This window comes from Colobus angolensis, unplaced genomic scaffold (assembly GCF_000951035.1).
Source record: "Colobus angolensis palliatus isolate OR3802 unplaced genomic scaffold, Cang.pa_1.0 Scaffold132, whole genome shotgun sequence".
Taxonomy (NCBI): domain Eukaryota; kingdom Metazoa; phylum Chordata; class Mammalia; order Primates; family Cercopithecidae; genus Colobus; species Colobus angolensis.
The window spans coordinates 2622328-2639439 of NW_012114400.1; the positions used below are offsets into that span (position 1 = coordinate 2622328).

At 35.7% G+C, this 17112-nt stretch overlaps 1 protein-coding gene across 1 annotated transcript in view; it reads left to right on the plus strand.

Moving 5' to 3' along the window:
* Nucleotides 1-17112, plus strand: part of HMCN1 (hemicentin 1) — a 461695-nt gene that overhangs the window by 372540 nt on the left and 72043 nt on the right. The window contains exons 70-80 of the mRNA XM_011934184.1: nt 4307-4388; nt 5678-5814; nt 9773-9914; nt 10940-11084; nt 11781-11908; nt 12221-12377; nt 13957-14078; nt 14416-14580; nt 16150-16257; nt 16705-16842; nt 16976-17110. Of these exons, the coding sequence (XP_011789574.1) occupies nt 4307-4388; nt 5678-5814; nt 9773-9914; nt 10940-11084; nt 11781-11908; nt 12221-12377; nt 13957-14078; nt 14416-14580; nt 16150-16257; nt 16705-16842; nt 16976-17110 (1459 nt within the window). The remainder of the gene's footprint in view (nt 1-4306; nt 4389-5677; nt 5815-9772; nt 9915-10939; nt 11085-11780; nt 11909-12220; nt 12378-13956; nt 14079-14415; nt 14581-16149; nt 16258-16704; nt 16843-16975; nt 17111-17112) is intronic.

The following is a 17112-nucleotide window of genomic DNA, read 5'->3' on the forward strand; positions in this document are numbered from 1 at the left end:
CTCTGTGTAACTTGAGCAGGATAGATTAGTCCTATGATATGCATGATTGGGTAACTTAATTCAAAGGAGGACAAAGCGGTGTCATATTAAACTCTGAAGAAAGCAAGATACCTTTCCATTAACTTTTGCAAGTTTTCACAGTGCTATAAGTGTTAGTATATTTCCCGAAGTTCTTAATTTGTGCTATGTGGCCCTTAATGGAACTGGCAAAAAGCAATCTGACATGCACATATATAAGGTTTCAAAGAACACTTTTGATCTCCAAAATGAACTAGGAGATATGGAAGTCTGAAGAGACAAAATTTTTCAAATAATGATCAGTTCAATAAAACTGACTGGTTTAGTTTAAGGAAATGGATCTGAAATGTGACTATATTAAAAGAGAAGTATGCCTGGGATGTCTTATTGTAGCAATCTTCTATTCCACTAATAAAGGCAAACCTTATGTTGTAATTATTCTCCATCTGAGCCCCAATGCCATCATTTATAAACTGGGGATAAAAATAATAATCATGCCTCATTCATACACTGAGGTATTCAAAGAAATATTCCAACATGATGTGCCACAGGCATGTAGTAAATGCTTTAAAAAATAAAAAGGATTGTTCCTGCTGTTGCTGTTGTCATAATCATCATTCCTCTGAATGTAGGATAACAAATTATTTGATCATATTTTGTTTGCATTTTTCACTGAGAATGGAAGAAAGGGAACTGGAAGAAGAGCTAAGGATTATAAACTGTCTCCTGTGTCCTGCTGTGTTCGTCTCTGGGCTATCTATCCTACCCATTCCCCTCATGGCAACCCTGTGAGGCAATGTGTCTATCCCACAAATCCAGAATCAGGTGCAGAGAGATTAAGTACTTCTCTGCCAAGTACTCACTGTTGCTCAGTGATGGAGCTAGGCCTCAGTCCTTAGTCTGATTCAGAAGCCTAGACAGTGCATCTCAGCACAGTGCATTTCTAGTGTCTTGGAGCGCATACCTTCCATTCCCCTTTTTTCCCTCCGTTTCAAACGTTGCAGTAACTTAAAGTCAGGTTAAACTAAAACCATGTACTGAATCAAAACTCTTGAATGATATAATTTCAACAAACAAAAAGTAGGCAAAAGAATTTTGTGACATTAGGAACAGCATGGAGACAGGAAAGTATGTGGAATAGAATCATGAATATAAAAAAAATGACAAATAAAGCTTGAAAGGGAAGTTAAGGCCATTACTGTAGGTCTTAAAGGCAAGAACAAAAAGGCGGGTTATAACAAAACAAGGTGAAGGTCTCATAGAGTGTTAAATGATGGCCAGATTTCCCATGTGTTCTAGCTATTGTGGAGAATCCATAAGACCTAAGATACGTGACATGTGTCAGCCTTCAAGAAGTTTCTCAATGTCTAGGGGAGAAAAATGACTGTATACATAAGATACAATTAGATATGAGTCAATAATAGAACCATTAAAAACAGTATGGAAGTGGAAAATTAAATATGATCAAGTCCCCAAACTGATTTTGGTTAATCTGCTCCTCTGTTTTCATAGCGTTTTATATACACTTCTGTAGTAACACTTACTGCATTATATTTTGCTTATCTCAACTTTGTTTTTTTATGTATTTATCTGCAACATCTACTTGTGCCTGGTACATAATGGATGTGGATGCTTTGCAAATTGCAAATTGTGTGGTATAGACAAGAATTTCCTAAAACATCTTTTGTCAAACACTACTTCTGTAATTTATCCCAAGAGGGAAGGGGACTACTCTATGACTAATAGATTTAGAAAACTTTAGATACTGTACTCTCGTTTGTGAGCCATAATGCATGTCCACCTCTGCAAAATCTTCCTCTAAAGATACATGCTTAACTATAATTTTTCTGACATTCTATTAGTAAAACAAGACTTTAGAAACTAACTACAGGTGATGTCTGTGGGTAGCCAGAAGGGCAGAAGTTGTCAGGAAATATTTTGTGGAAGAGGGAACATTTAAGAGTGGTTCTGAATGATGGTTCAAGTTTGGCTGAGTCAAAACAAGTGAGGGAATGATATCCATTGTGAATGAACAGAGTTGGTAGAGAAGAGTTAGTTTTAGAGATTTTAAAGATATGATGAGAAATTTAGAAATTATTCTTAGGAAAGGGCACATCATTTTTAAATTCTTTATTGAATAATGATGTAAGCGTTGTTCTTCTAAAATCGTATTTAAGTATTTTTCCAAACATTCTAGTCTCAATGTTTTTGAAAGGAGTTTTTGCAGCCTACCAAAAATTGTTTCCATAACCTGTAAAGTCAGTTTGAATGTAAGAATTTTTTAAATGCCAATATTCTGAGAATGTTCAAGTACTAAAATAAATGACAACAGGATATTTCTATTTTTCCAAAATACATTTTTCGCAGTAGTAAAAGCATCTGTTTTCCAGAGTATCCTCTAGGTGTACATGATTATCGGTTGTGTCTACACAATGTCAAACATATGAATGAACCCTAGCATTCCATGGAAACCGTGCTTGGGGATTTTTATTTTTATTTTTATTTTTTGTTTTACATATTTTATTTATTTATTTATTTATTTTATTATACTTTAAGTTCTAGGGTACATGTGCATAACGTGCAGGTTTGTTACATATGTATACTTGTGCCATGTTGGTGTGCTGCACCCATCAACTCGTCAGCACCCATCAATTCATCATTTATATCAGGTATAACTCCCCAATGCAATCCCTCCCCCCTCCCCTCCTCCCCATGATAAGCCCCAGTGTGTGATGTTCCCCTTCCCGAGTCCAAGTGATCTCATTGTTCAGTTCCCACCTATGAGTGAGAACATACGGTGTTTGGTTTTCTCTTCTTGTGATAGTTTGCTAAGAATGATGGTTTCCAGCCGCATCCATGTCCCTACAAAGGACGCAAACTCATCCTTTTTTATGGCTGCATAGTATTCCATGGTGTATATGTGCCACATTTTCTTAATCCAGTCTGTCACAGATGGACATTTGGGTTGATTCCAAGTCTTTGCTATTGTGAATAGTGCCGCAATAAACATACGTGTGCATGTGTCTTTGTAGTAGAATAATTTATAATCCTTTGGGTATATACCCAGTAGTGGGATGGCTGGGTCATATGGTACATCTAGTTCTAGATCCTTGAGGAATCGCCATACTGTTTTCCATTAGAGACTTAAATGTTAGACCTAATACCATAAAAACCCTAGAAGAAAATCTAGGTAGTACCATTCAGGACATAGGCATGGGCAAGGACTTCATGTCTAAAACACCAAAAGCAACGACAGCAAAAGCCAAAATTGACAAATGGGATCTCATTAAACTAAAGAGCTTCTGCACAGCAAAAGAAACTACCATCAGAGTGAACAGGCAACCTACAGAATGGGAGAAAATTTTTGCAATCTACTCATCTGACAAAGGGCTAATATCCAGAATCTACAAAGAACTCAAACAAATATACAAGAAAAAAACAAACGACCCCATCAAAAAGTGGGGAAAGGATATGAACAGACATTTCTCAAAAGAAGACATTCATAGAGCCAACAGACACATGAAAAAATGCTCATCATCACTCGCCATCAGAGAAATGCAAATCAAAACCACAATGAGATACCATCTCACACCTGTTAGAATGGCCATCATTAAAAAATCAGGAAACAACAGGTGTTGGAGAGGATGTGGAGAAATAGGAACACTTTTACACTGTTGGTGGGATTGTAAACTAGTTCAACCATTATGGGGATTTTTAAAGTAATGATTTTGGTTTTAGTTAGATAATTATAGATCCTGCTGTCAGTCTGACCCTATTTCTAACACATTACATAATATAACTCTTTTGTTTCACCATGTATATCAAACATAGAGTCAAGATGAGATATTATATATTTGATTTTAATAGCCAAGTATTTTATTTATCTGTTTACTTATTTGACATTTAATTTTCTTGAGAAAGGCTTTGTTTTAACTTTTCAGTCTGCAATTTAAACCCATGAATATTTGTTACTTCAATGAACATTGAGGATATAGCCTATCACGTATGATGCTAGGTCCTATATATATCTACCTTTTCAGATATCATTAAATACACTTAATATACAAGCATTCTTACATCAATACCAAAATCCTGTTAAAACATAGGTTTACATATAATGTAGATAACAACCTATGCTTTCTATCAGAGTGCTAATCATAGTGTTAACAGTTTGCTTTAATTATCTTGCTTTTGGTCTGGGGTTATTTACATTCATTCTAGTGATATTTATTTTAATAACAAAAACTAACATGTTAACATTGTGTAATTCATTATTTGGGTTTTGTAGGTGGAGGATACAGGAAGATATACATGCCTGGCATCCAGTCCTGCAGGAGATGATGATAAAGAATATCTAGTGAGAGTGAATGGTAAATTTGGCAAAAGGTCCTACAGTCTATCATACACACACCTGATTAGAAAAACCTGGGACAACACCACAGCACATCACAATATATGTTTATAAGTTAGGGAATATATATTTTGCAAATCTGATTCTTAAATTTGACTAATCAACTGCTGTTGGGGGCAGTTCATGGATTAGTTGGGGGCAGTTATTTGATTAGTTTCTGCATTAATAATTTGTATTCATTGGTTTAAAATAATAGAATATAAACTATGATGAAGAAAATTTAAAAATCCAGAATTTCATCAAAGACTTTTTTACATATAAATGTTTTGTCACAAAAATTTGGTGATAGAAAATGTATGTTTATATAGTGTACCTATAGAATTTAACTTGCTTTTACCTCAATAGTTTGGTGAACATTTTCATGTCAAGAAATATATTTTTATAACAATTTTTAGTGATTGTATAGTATCCCATTTTACTCCATATTTTTGGATGTTTAGGCTATTTCTACATTTTTACCAACATAAACGGTCCTGCTGTGGATAACTTTGCGTGCATGTGTTAGCCCATTCCCTTTGAGAAATTTCTGTAAGTGCACTTGCTTGGTTACAAACACACACACACACACTCTTCTAAGGATTTTGAAACTTATTGTCAGATTACTTCCTAGAAGAATTGGGCCAGTTATACTCTGTCCAATATGGTTTTGACATTGAAATAGGAATTATTCTTCATGGGGAGGAATAATTTAAAAACTAAAAGAAGATCTTTGGTTCATTCTCATAGCCTAAATGACTAGGCAGTGCAAACTGTCTGGGATTTAAGTGCCCCCATCATCCCCACATACAAATTAAACCTGCCATTAATTGACATGCAAATTCTGTTTAAAAAAAAAAAAGCCACATGAAAAATACTTTCAGTATATTATGATGGGCACTTGCTGATGCAGTAATTTTTAACTCTTATGTTCAGATAAAATTATTACCAAGTGTATAACCTGGACAAGGGATCCCTTCTTTGTGCCTCCACTTCTTTACTGTCAAATGGTGAAAATAATGCAATTTTATTACTTCTATCATTCATGTAGTTGTTGACAGGATTTCTTAGCGTACATGAAAGTGCTAAATAAGGTAAAAAAAACTTCCATTTGTAATTATCTAGGCTATAAATTAAATGAGTAATGTTTTAATTTTATGACTCTTACTATTTCATATAGCAGAACCAACATTTTTTGGATACCTATGATAATATAGATCACGTTACAGCTCATTTTTTTAAAGCTCTTGTTGTATTTGTTCTCATACCCAGTACCTCCTAATATTGCTGGAACTAATGAGCCCCAGGATGTCACTGTGTTACGGAACAGACAAGTGACATTGGAATGCAAATCAGATGCAGTGCCCCCACCTGTAATTACTTGGCTCAAAAATGGAGAACGGCTACAGGTAAATTTTTTGATAAGCTCCACAAATTCCTTTTTGAGATTAAAAAATAAAAAATCAGCTCTAGGGCCTTTGCTAGGTACACAAAACCAAGTAACATCAGGCTACTAATTATTCAACATTGCAGCAGTAAGCACAGGGTTTTAAAATTGGCTTCATTATTTGCCTTTGCTGGGGTAGTTAATAGTTGGTCATGGGTCAAAGAAAGGTATTTAGATTCATGACATACTGGAAATTTGCCCAAGTATATATTTCCTTGTGCCCATGCATTGAAGTCTGATTTGAAATACTCACCTATTTCTTAAGACAGAAGAAACCAACAAAGTCTCAAAATAACTGCCACGTCACTAAGGAGAATGCTGCTTTTACTGAATTTCCCTTGTCTAAGCTTGAACCTCGTGAGTGACCCCAAAGATACCAGGTGTCTGAGACTGGAATCCGTGAAGAACCAGTTACTGGCTGTCTGAAGCTTGCCATGCTCAGATGATACCTACCTGCTGTCATACAGTGTCAAAGGCCAGGATCTTCAGTAGCCTTTTAGAGACCACTGAAAGCTTTGATTGTGAATGTTTTGATTGTGATTATCCTAGTGATTTTTTTCTTCTTTGTTCTTCCTCATCCTCTTATTGTAACCTACACTTTGTTTCTAGTAGTTAATTACAAAAGGAGATTATGTCCCCTAACACCTAAGACATAAAGACTTCCACCACCACTAAACCACACAAACACCAAACATGGAGGGGCTGGGTTCTGAGAGTTACTAACATGCTAAATCATCATGCCTATCACTTAACCCTCTGGTACTTCTGTTTCTCTATTTATTGTGTGCCTACTAGAATACCAGGCACTGAATTCTATTTTTGCTACTGAAAATAGGCTTTACCCTCAAGGAGCTCACACACTATCTGAGAAGACAGGTTAGTCAAAGATTATAGAATGGATACCACTAATAAATTGTACATTAGAAGGATGTGTAGAAACAGAGATGAGAAGCAAAGAACCCAGACTAAAGGGTAAGGAACAGCCCATGGAAGTCTCTAAAGATGAGCTCAGTTTTAAAGGATCAGTATATACTGGGTGAGGCCAGAGAAGAAAGTGATTCCAATTACAGGTAATGGCATGTACAAAGCTATTACAAGAAAAGGAAGGCTGTTGGTCTGAGAACTGCAAGTAGCTTGGTATATCTGAAATAGATCTTGGTTAAAATCTTTGATGATTCCCCATAGATTTCAGGATTCTGGTTAAACCACACAACTGAGCTCACAAGCCCTTTCATGCTCTGACTTTGCCTCCATAGTCTGATCTCCCATGTGTGCACTTCACTCCAGACCATTAGGGGTAAAGGTAAAAACTGAGTGAATGTTGATGATGGAGAAGTCTAGGTTGATCCCAGGTTGACCAAGTGATGTCAGTCCTAGGAAAGGGTAAGTTCACTAGTGATGAAAAATGAAAAAAAGATGAGTTCAGGTTTAGACATTTTGAGTTTGAATTACCTGTATTTTCCAAGAGGAGATTGCAGAAATCATTTTAAAATATTGGCCCGTATTTCATCAAAAAAGGCTTTGGTTTCATGGTCCATATTTACTTAAAAAAAAAAAAAGGCAGCCTTTGATGTAATCATCATGGTATAATCTCTTGTTGAAGTCATAAGTTTGTAGGAGGTTGACTAGAAAGCAGAATATGAGAGTCCCAGTTAAGTGAAAATAAAGCTTTAGGCAATAGTAACAATTACAAGGTGAGCATAGGAAAAAAGAAGATGAATGAGACTGAGCAGGAGGACTCAGAAATAGGATTAAAAGTAGGAAACACTGGTGTATTAAAAGTCAAGGAAAAGGTGGGGGGTGGTTAACAAAGGCCACAGAAGATACAATAAAGTTGTGTCCATTAGCTTTGGTAATACATATAGGTAATTAAAGACCTGAGCAATGGTTCTTCAAAGAGTGATCAAAGTAGAAGGCAGGTTACAGTTGTTTGGGGAGTAAATGGAAGAAGAGGAAGTAGAAACAAGCGTGAACTGTTCTTTAAAGATTCTGTATGTGTATTTGCTGAAAGAAAGAGATTGAAGACAGACGAGAGAGAAAGATCAGTTTGTATGACAAGTTATGTTGGATAGGGGAGGTATGAGACCCAGGCAGAGTTGAATGGGTTAGTCTTGTCGAGAAGGGTCATCCATTTTCTGCAGAGATGGGGAAACAGAAAAGAAGGTTGCATTCATACCCAAGGTGGGAGGAGGGGAGAACTGCTGGTGTGGGGCTTCAATTTTCTCAGTGGAACAGGGAGTGAGATTATCAGCTAAGAATGAGGTTCTATCAGGAGACAAGTCAAATTTGGAAGAATTACAGGTGGTCTATAGAAGGAAAACCAGAGAAAATTGTAATGAGACTTAATAAGTTAGCAGAAAGTACTGATATTCATGGAAGAAAAACATTATGAGAATCAATCTGAGCCAGGTGTGGTGGTTCACGCTATAATCCCAGCACTTCGGGAGGCCAAGGCAGGATTGCTTAAGGACAGGGGTTCAAGACCAGCTTAGGCCACATAGCAAGACCCCACCTGCATAAAAAAAAATTAGCTGGGTATGGTGGCGCACATCTGTAGTTGTAGCTACTGAGGATACTGATGTGGGAGGATTGCTTGAGCCCAGGATTTTGAGATTACAGTCAACTATGATAGCACCACTACTGCAGCATGAGTGACAGAATAAGAATCTGTCTCTTAAGAAAAAAAAATCACTCTGAAAGTTTTTATTAGCCTAAAACTCTGCTATACCCATATAAAAGTTAAAAATTAAAATATTTTTTATAGAACTTACTATACATATTTAAGAAATCGCTTATTCTCATCAAAGGTAACATAATTTTATCACTAATAGCCCCAATAGAAAGGACTAGAGAAAATGTGTGAACTTTTAAAATAAATGGACCTGAACTGCATATTTTACTTCGAGCAATGTTTTATTAGAAAGATATATGTATCTGGGACCAAGCTCATACGGTAGAGAAATCTTATTTGGACTGTTCCTGAAATGCTTTCATCTTAGGTACAATGAGAGAATATCAATCTTTGATGCTATCTGGAATTTTTTAACAACTGTGATCATATATTTTATCCTTAAATTACTTGTTTATATATGTAGCTCTCCAATTAGACTTAATAGCAGAGATTAGGTTTCATTGTGCTATGTTTTCATAATTTTTGGTCTATGCCTAGTTACAAAATAAATTCTTAAGAAATATTTGTGCTAGTTTATTTACTTATTTTTTTAAAATGTTGGAGTACAATGTTTTCCTCTAAGTTAACCAAAGCTAGTCAGCAGGCTTTCAGTTATAAGTGACAGAATTCAAATTCAAACCAACTTAAATGAAAAGGAAAAACAAAAAGGAAATGTATTGGCTACAATAATTGGTGAATTTCCAGAGGCTCTAACTATATAATGAAGCATCTGTCCTTTCTCTGAATGAACTCTACTTGCATTGCCTTAGATCCAGGACAGGCTGTTTCCACATGATAAGACTGCCACTAGGCTTAGGTCATCCTCACAACCTGTGATTCTAGGAAAAAGGGCACATCCTTTCCCTGACACTCCCAGCAGAGTCTAGAGGAGGACACTGGTAGGCCTAACTTAAGTCACTTGCCCATTCCTGAATGGATCATAATTGTCAAAGGAATTGGGGGCATAACGTCACTCATTAAAACAGTTCCCAGGGATTTTTGATACTGTGAAAATGGTGGAGGAGCAGACAAAAGCATGCTGACAGAGAGCAGCTCCTTTTACTTAGCATCGCTCGTTAAAACAGTTCCCCGGGATTTTTGATACTATGAAAATGCTGGAGGAGTAGACAAAGCATGCTGACAGACAACAGCTCCACAGTTCACTATAGTTACTTTTGATGCTGTGAAATAATATTTACTCTCTTTTCCTTACATTTTAATGGTAAATTTATTTACTTGCTGAATCCAGGCAACACCTCGAGTGCGAATCCTATCTGGAGGGAGATACTTGCAAATCAACAACGCAGACCTAGGTGATACAGCCAATTATACCTGTGTTGCCAGCAACATTGCAGGGAAGACTACAAGAGAATTTATTCTCACTGTAAATGGTAAGAAAAGGTATTCGTTGTTCCACAATTTAAAAATCTGACCAAGGGCATTCAAAGAGATGATAGCTTTTTCTTATGTGCATACTAAATGAAGCCTTGTGCTTATCTTACTGCTTTTGAAAAAGGCAACATGGAGTATTTGTATTAGATCTATACTGCAAATTAACTCAATTTCCAAAAAACATAACTAGAGATATTTTAGTCTATCTTAGAGAATATGTCCAATTACTGTTAGCATATCATGATGTTTTATGTCATTCAGAATCAGAACCATTGAGGAAGTCAATACACTAAATCACTGGATTTCAAATAGCCCATCATTTTGTTCACCTTTATTGATGGTGGCTTGAGAGTACATATGTGCCAAACAGAGACTGCCATAGGACTGTAATTTTATTAAATATAGTGTCTGAATGCCAACATTTAGGAAGATAATATAGACTTTTCCTCAAAACAGTCTATTGGATATTTAATATATAAAATTTTACAGAATAGTGGATGACCCACACAACTAATATCTCTAATACTAAAATTAAAATTCAGGCTGTCTATTCCCATATGAACTCAATGATCAATAAAATGCATGCTCTGCGAATTGCATGATTGATCACAGATGTGCTTTTTGTTAAACCAGCCCACTTTCTGTTCTTCATTTAAAGTGAAGCTGTTTCAGTGTTAACATTCTCTGACCATTATTTGGCCAAAGAGAAATAAGAAATATCATCTTTAATTTGCATCAGACTAGAGCTGAGTTTCATTTAAGCCTCTCTCACAGTAAGCCAGATTTCATACACCATATTAGAGATTTAAAATCCCCCTGCCTACCTACCCTTTATTTTTAAATGCAAAATATCTCGAGTAAGACTTCAGTAATTAAACCTCAATTATATTTATACTAACCTAGATTCGTGTAGACAAAGCCATACATTTGACTCAAAGCTCATCTTATATTATATCTTCAGGGTCTTCATGCAGGCTGTGTTATTTAGTATCACTGAATGTTTTCATGTGCATCTCTTGTTCAGTTCCTCCAAACATAAAGGGGGGCCCCCAGAGTCTTGTAATTCTTTTAAATAAGTCAACTGTATTGGAATGCATCGCTGAAGGTGTGCCAACTCCAAGGATAACATGGAGAAAGGATGGAGCTGTTCTAGCTGGGAATCATGCAAGGTAACAATACTAGAAAATTTAAAAAATGCTGTAAGACCTGAAATACAAATTCTTAAATTTTTTTTCTAGTGCACTATTTTGGTCTCATTATGTTTAGAATTAGCATTTCATCTTAATACAATAATCAAAATTTAGTATTTTATTATTTTTCTGAGACAGGGTCTTGTTCTGTTGCCCACGCTGGAGTGCAGTGGCGTGATCTTGGCTCATTGCAACCTCCGCCTCCTGGGTTCAATTGATTCTCCTGCCTCAGCCTCCCAAGTAAACTGAAATTACAGGCGCATGCCACTACGCCCAGCTAATTTTTTGTATTTTTAGTAGAGATGGAGTTTCACCATGTTAGTCAGGCTGGTCTCAAACTCCTGACCTCAGGTGATCCACCCACCTCAGCCTTCCAAAGTGCTGGGATTACAGGCATGAGCCATCACTCCAGGCCCAAATTTAGTATTTTAAAAGCATGATCCCTGAGGCTTATGTCTACATAATGATTATAATCCATTCAAGCTCACAAGCCCATCTGTTAGGAACCTTTGTGTCGTAACTTTTTCTTCCACCAAGAGTATTGTAAACATGTGTCATCTGAAACAGGAAAAAAACTGAATGGATTTCACCAAGTGTTTAACATTCCCCTCAGTCAAAATATGAATAATCAAAAAAGGCTGATTCAGAAGACTTCACTTGTGGTTTCTTTTGCAGATATTCCATCTTGGAAAATGGATTCCTTCATATTCAATCAGCACATGTCACTGACACTGGAAGGTATTTGTGTATGGCCACTAATGCTGCTGGAACAGATCGCAGGCGAATAGATTTACAGGTTCATGGTAAATACACTTTTATAGATGACATCCAGTCTCTGTGTCAAATGCTCTTTGATAGCTTAAACTAGTGAGGTCATAAAGATCTTGACATTGAAGGCTAGTTAAGCAATTTGCATTATATTATGAATAGTCAAGCCCCAAGTTTTCTCCTTAGTATAGTTAATATCATCACAGCACTATTAAAATTCACAGAGCCTTGTTTGCTCATAACTATGAGGCCAGTTAATAATGACTAATTTCAGTTCAGCAGAAATATTTCACATGGCACACTATTTGCTGACTGTGTTTCCTTCTTATTTGGTGACATTGTCTTAGTTCCTCCATCTATTGCTCCGGGTCCTACCAATATGACTGTAACAGTAAATGTTCAAACTACTCTGGCTTGTGAGGCTACTGGGATACCAAAACCATCAATCAATTGGAGAAAAAATGGGCATCTTCTTAATGTGGATCAAAATCAGAACTCATACAGGTAAGGATAATTTAATTGAAAACTCCCACCAACTATTTAGAAACAGTTTGTAATGAATCAACATTTTAATTCTATCAGTGGGGCCAGCAAATCTATGGACTATAACAAATTAGCTAGCATATAGAGGGTTTTTTTTCCTTAATATGGACTTAGGTTTTCAGCCTAAAATATTTTTATGAATTATAGGTCATCTTTTCCATACATAAACCCTGTGGATGAATGTCAGTGATTATATATAGGATTAGATTTATATCCTGCCTTGTTTAGTACCTTTTAGAATTTTATAAAGGTAAAGGATAAGAACATCATTTTATATAAAAGAAGAACTATTCTGTAAAAATAAATACAAGCTTTAGTTGTAGAATAAAAGTCAAATTTTATACCTTAAAATACAATTTAGATATTGGCAGAATGTGTAGGGAGGAAAAACAGCATTTCTTCCAATTTTTTTTTTTTCCTTTTACCAAGCTTTACTACCATAGCTCATAATATGGCAATATCTATTTTTCAAAGGCTAAACTTTAAATCACCAAGAATTTCTGATGTTACAGGTGAGCATCATTTTTTGGATCTTACCTGAGCTATGAGATCATTACTCTGTCAAACATTTGCTGTAGCACTAAAAACAAATGCTCTCTTATCTCCGCTTTGACAAAAATCAGTTCCAATACACCAGAAAATATAAAACTAGGAGTGTCTCAGTTGAAATTCTATCATGTCTCTTTTTCACGCTTTTAATCTTTTGGCATTGGGAGGTTCAGTGACTTGCAAGTATACACTATGGAAAATGTGCCATGCTTTTTAATAAAAAGGTGTGTCAAATATGTTTTTATTAATGTTTTTATTAAACCATTTCTATCATGCATAGCGTGAAGTAAAGTAGATACTCTAATTTAGATTTACTTTAAATCATGTATGTGTATTTACTAAACCTCCTAAAATGTGAAGTGTTCTAGATTTTACTTTTATATATATATACACACACATACACACAGTTGTTCAAAACTACATATACATAGATATAGATATAGATATATAGATATTGCCATATTATCTACAAGGTAGCCGCACATTTAAGGAGACATGCGAAGTAGGTAAAGGGGTGAGACACACAGACTTGTCATTAGTCATCTGTCAATGGAAATAAACAAATACCAACCTGCTAGGTTATTGTGAAATTTAGAGATAATTTATGCAAAGCATTTAAGATGGTGCCAGGAGTGAATGTGATGCCCAGTAGACAGTGGCTGTTTTTAGTGTTCTCGTTGTACCGTATTTCTCCTAGGAGAGCAAGGTTGATCATGATATAAGCATTCAGAGAATGTAAGATTCCCTCTTCAGACAATCCTTCCAACAATTACTTCCTGTAAATATCATATCAAGTTTGAGGCTCTAGAAAGCCACTGCCATATAAACAAATTGTAATGCATAAAGTTTGCCTCAGGGACATGATGTTAATTTTAACATGAGGAAAGAGTACTGTTTTCATCAATTTACAACATGGTACCATGTTAAACTAGCTGGGAAAATTTATGAAAACCTACATATAGTATCTCATGCTTTGAAATCTGTCTTCTAGGCTCCTTTCTTCAGGTTCACTAGTAATTATTTCCCCTTCTGTGGATGACACTGCAACCTATGAGTGTACTGTGGCAAACGGTGCTGGAGATGATAAAAGAACTGTGGATCTCACTGTCCAAGGTGGAACTGGCTTGGAACATGGATTGAAACACGATAATGCTATCACTTCATCACTCCACTACTTTACAAAAGGGATCCCTTTTCTTTCATTTTTTTAAACATTTATTTTAAGTTCACGGGTACATGTGCAGGTTTGTTATATGGGTAAACTTGTGTCATGGGAGTTTGTTGTACCGATTACTTCATCACCCTGGTATTAATCCAGAAATAAAAGGAGGAATCCCTTTTATATTTATCTAACTTTCACTTTCAGCCAAAAAGAGGATGTATGATAAGTCTTTGGAATTCTTTAACAGTTGGAAATGTGTAGTTTTTTCCCTTTTTGTTGTTGTTTTAGTTCCACCTTCCATAGCTGATGAGCCTACAGATTTCCTAGTAACCAAACATGCCCCAGCAGTAATTACCTGCACTGCTTCAGGAGTTCCATTTCCCTCAATTCACTGGACCAAAAATGGTATAAGACTGCTTCCCAGGGGAGATGGCTATAGAATTCTGTCCTCAGGTAAGACCAAGCTCAGTGATTTCACATCTATCGATTGTATTAGTTATTCATGCATATTCTTACCTGGTCTTTGTTGCGCCAGAATAAAAGAATAAAAGATGCATGCATTCTTGGACTTAAAAATCTGGAAAACAGATTGTTAAAACATATTTTTCACATAGGAAGGGGATCTAGGGAATGAAAGAAAAAGAAGTCTGGAAACAAAATAATATTTAAGACTGATCTGAATATAATAAACATGACCACCGGTATTTATGTGTATGTTTACCAAACCTAAGGTTTAACAAATTCCCGAGTTACCTGTGACTGAATCACACTTATTTCGTTGGCCAAATGGAATGTCTCTTCATTTAATGAACATTCAGTGCCTAAGACAGGATATATACTCTATTAAGATTCTGAGACTATATAACTAAAACAGGGTTCTAGGTTTCAAGGCTTTTAAAGTTGAGTATGTAAGACTGAGTAGTGAGTTCTGTGAAGGAAAAATGTTTATAGTGGTAGTAACCCTCATTTATACAATTTATAGTATTGAAGAAAAAAAAATCACCTAACGTATAGGTGATTCACATTGGTGTTTCTAAAACTTATCCTATACTGGGGAAACACAATAGAGATAAAGTAGTAACTAATATCCTGGGACTTTATGAGTATGTGCGTATTATTCTAAGAGAATTTGTATAGAAGGGAAATAGTGGAAAATTTGTTCCCAGGATGCAACTTGGCTTTCAAGACAAATTGTTTTGACTATAGAGTGATAGCCATTCAAATCATAAAATATATATAAATATATATATATTTAGAATAAAGTATTAGGCTAAGAAAACAATTTAGAACTTTCTCAAAATATTAAACCCAGCAACTTCATTCCTAGGTATTTACCCAAAGAAATGAAAACATTGGTCTACACAAAGACTTATATGCACATCTTCATACAGCATCATTTGCAATAGCCAAAAAGTGGAAACAATTCAAATGTCCATCAGCTGATAAATGGATAAATAAAATGTGGTATATCCATGCAAGGGAATTCTGTTTGGCAATAAAAAGGAACAAAATATTGACAAATGCTACAGCAGATGAAACTCAAAAACATTATGCTTATAGTGAAAGAAGTCAGACACAAAGGACCACATACTGTATGATTCAATGTATATGAAATGTTCAGAAAAGGCAAATCTGTATAATCAGAAAGCAGACTAGAGGTGGGCTAAGGCCAGGGTTAGAAGTGGGGAATGACTGTAAATGAGCACCAGGTTTCTTTTGGGGGTGATGGAAATATTCTAAAATTTGATTGTGGTGATATTTGTATAACTCTGTAAGTATACTAAAAATCATTGAATTGTGCATTTAAATGAGTGACTCTTATGGTATGTAAATTATGCCTCAATAAAGCTGTTAGTAATAATTTAAGTACTGTGCTAGGCACTTCAGGGGATACAAGTATGAATATAAGCCAAGCACCACCATGCTAGTTGCAGAAAACACACAAAAGAGAGTCAAATTTTATTGAACTAAAAAAATGCTGAGATGCAGTATACATTGAAACTTCTTTTTTTTCCTTTTTAGGAGCAATTGAAATACTTGCCACCCAATTAAACCATGCTGGAAGATATATTTGTGTGGCTAGGAATACGGCTGGTTCTGCACATCGACATGTGACCCTTCATGTTCATGGTATGGAAGGCTATTTACTCACTCATTCAAAGTTTGCTGGGTTTGGGGAGGTTTTTCTGGTCATATTTATTCTGAAAGGTGGTACTGTCTAGAGCTATGAACCATAGTAATATCTTGGGGACATGAAAGCCTGGTAGATATTTTTAATAGGCTAAAAAAGGCACACAAATGACAAACCACTCAAAGTAACTCCAAAATAATTTTTCTTCTTGGATTTTTATAATCTGTTCCTGACTCTAGTCTTCCAGTGGAGTTCTTCTAATGGAAACTGGCTACTGTAGCAAGACTCAAAGAATGCAGTGTGGCCAGCATTCACTTTTCTCTTGGCAATCAAATCACTAATATTTTACAATTATGAATTTGGGTATTTTTAAGCTCATTACTATAATAGACATGGTTTCCATTAACTAGTGCTATTATTTCTATTTGTTGATTGGTTTCTTATAGAGCCTCCAGTGATTCAGCCCCAACCAAGTGAACTACATGTCATTCTGAACAATCCTATTCTATTGCCATGTGAAGCAACAGGGACACCTAGTCCTTTCATTACTTGGCAAAAAGAAGGTATCAATGTTATCACTTCAGGTACCTACCACTGTTTCTATCAAGAAAATCATAGCTCATCAGTGTTTTATAATTCAAATCAGCGTGATTGTTTTTAATGAAAAGGTTTTTTTTTTGTTTTTTTTTTCACTCTGCTTTTGTAACTGTGATATAGGCAAAAACCATGCAGTTCTTCCTAGTGGCAGCTTACAGATCTCCAGAGCTGTCCGAGAGGATGCTGGCACTTACATGTGTGTGGCCCAGAACCCAGCTGGTACAGCCTTGGGCAAAGTCAAGTTAAATGTCCAAGGT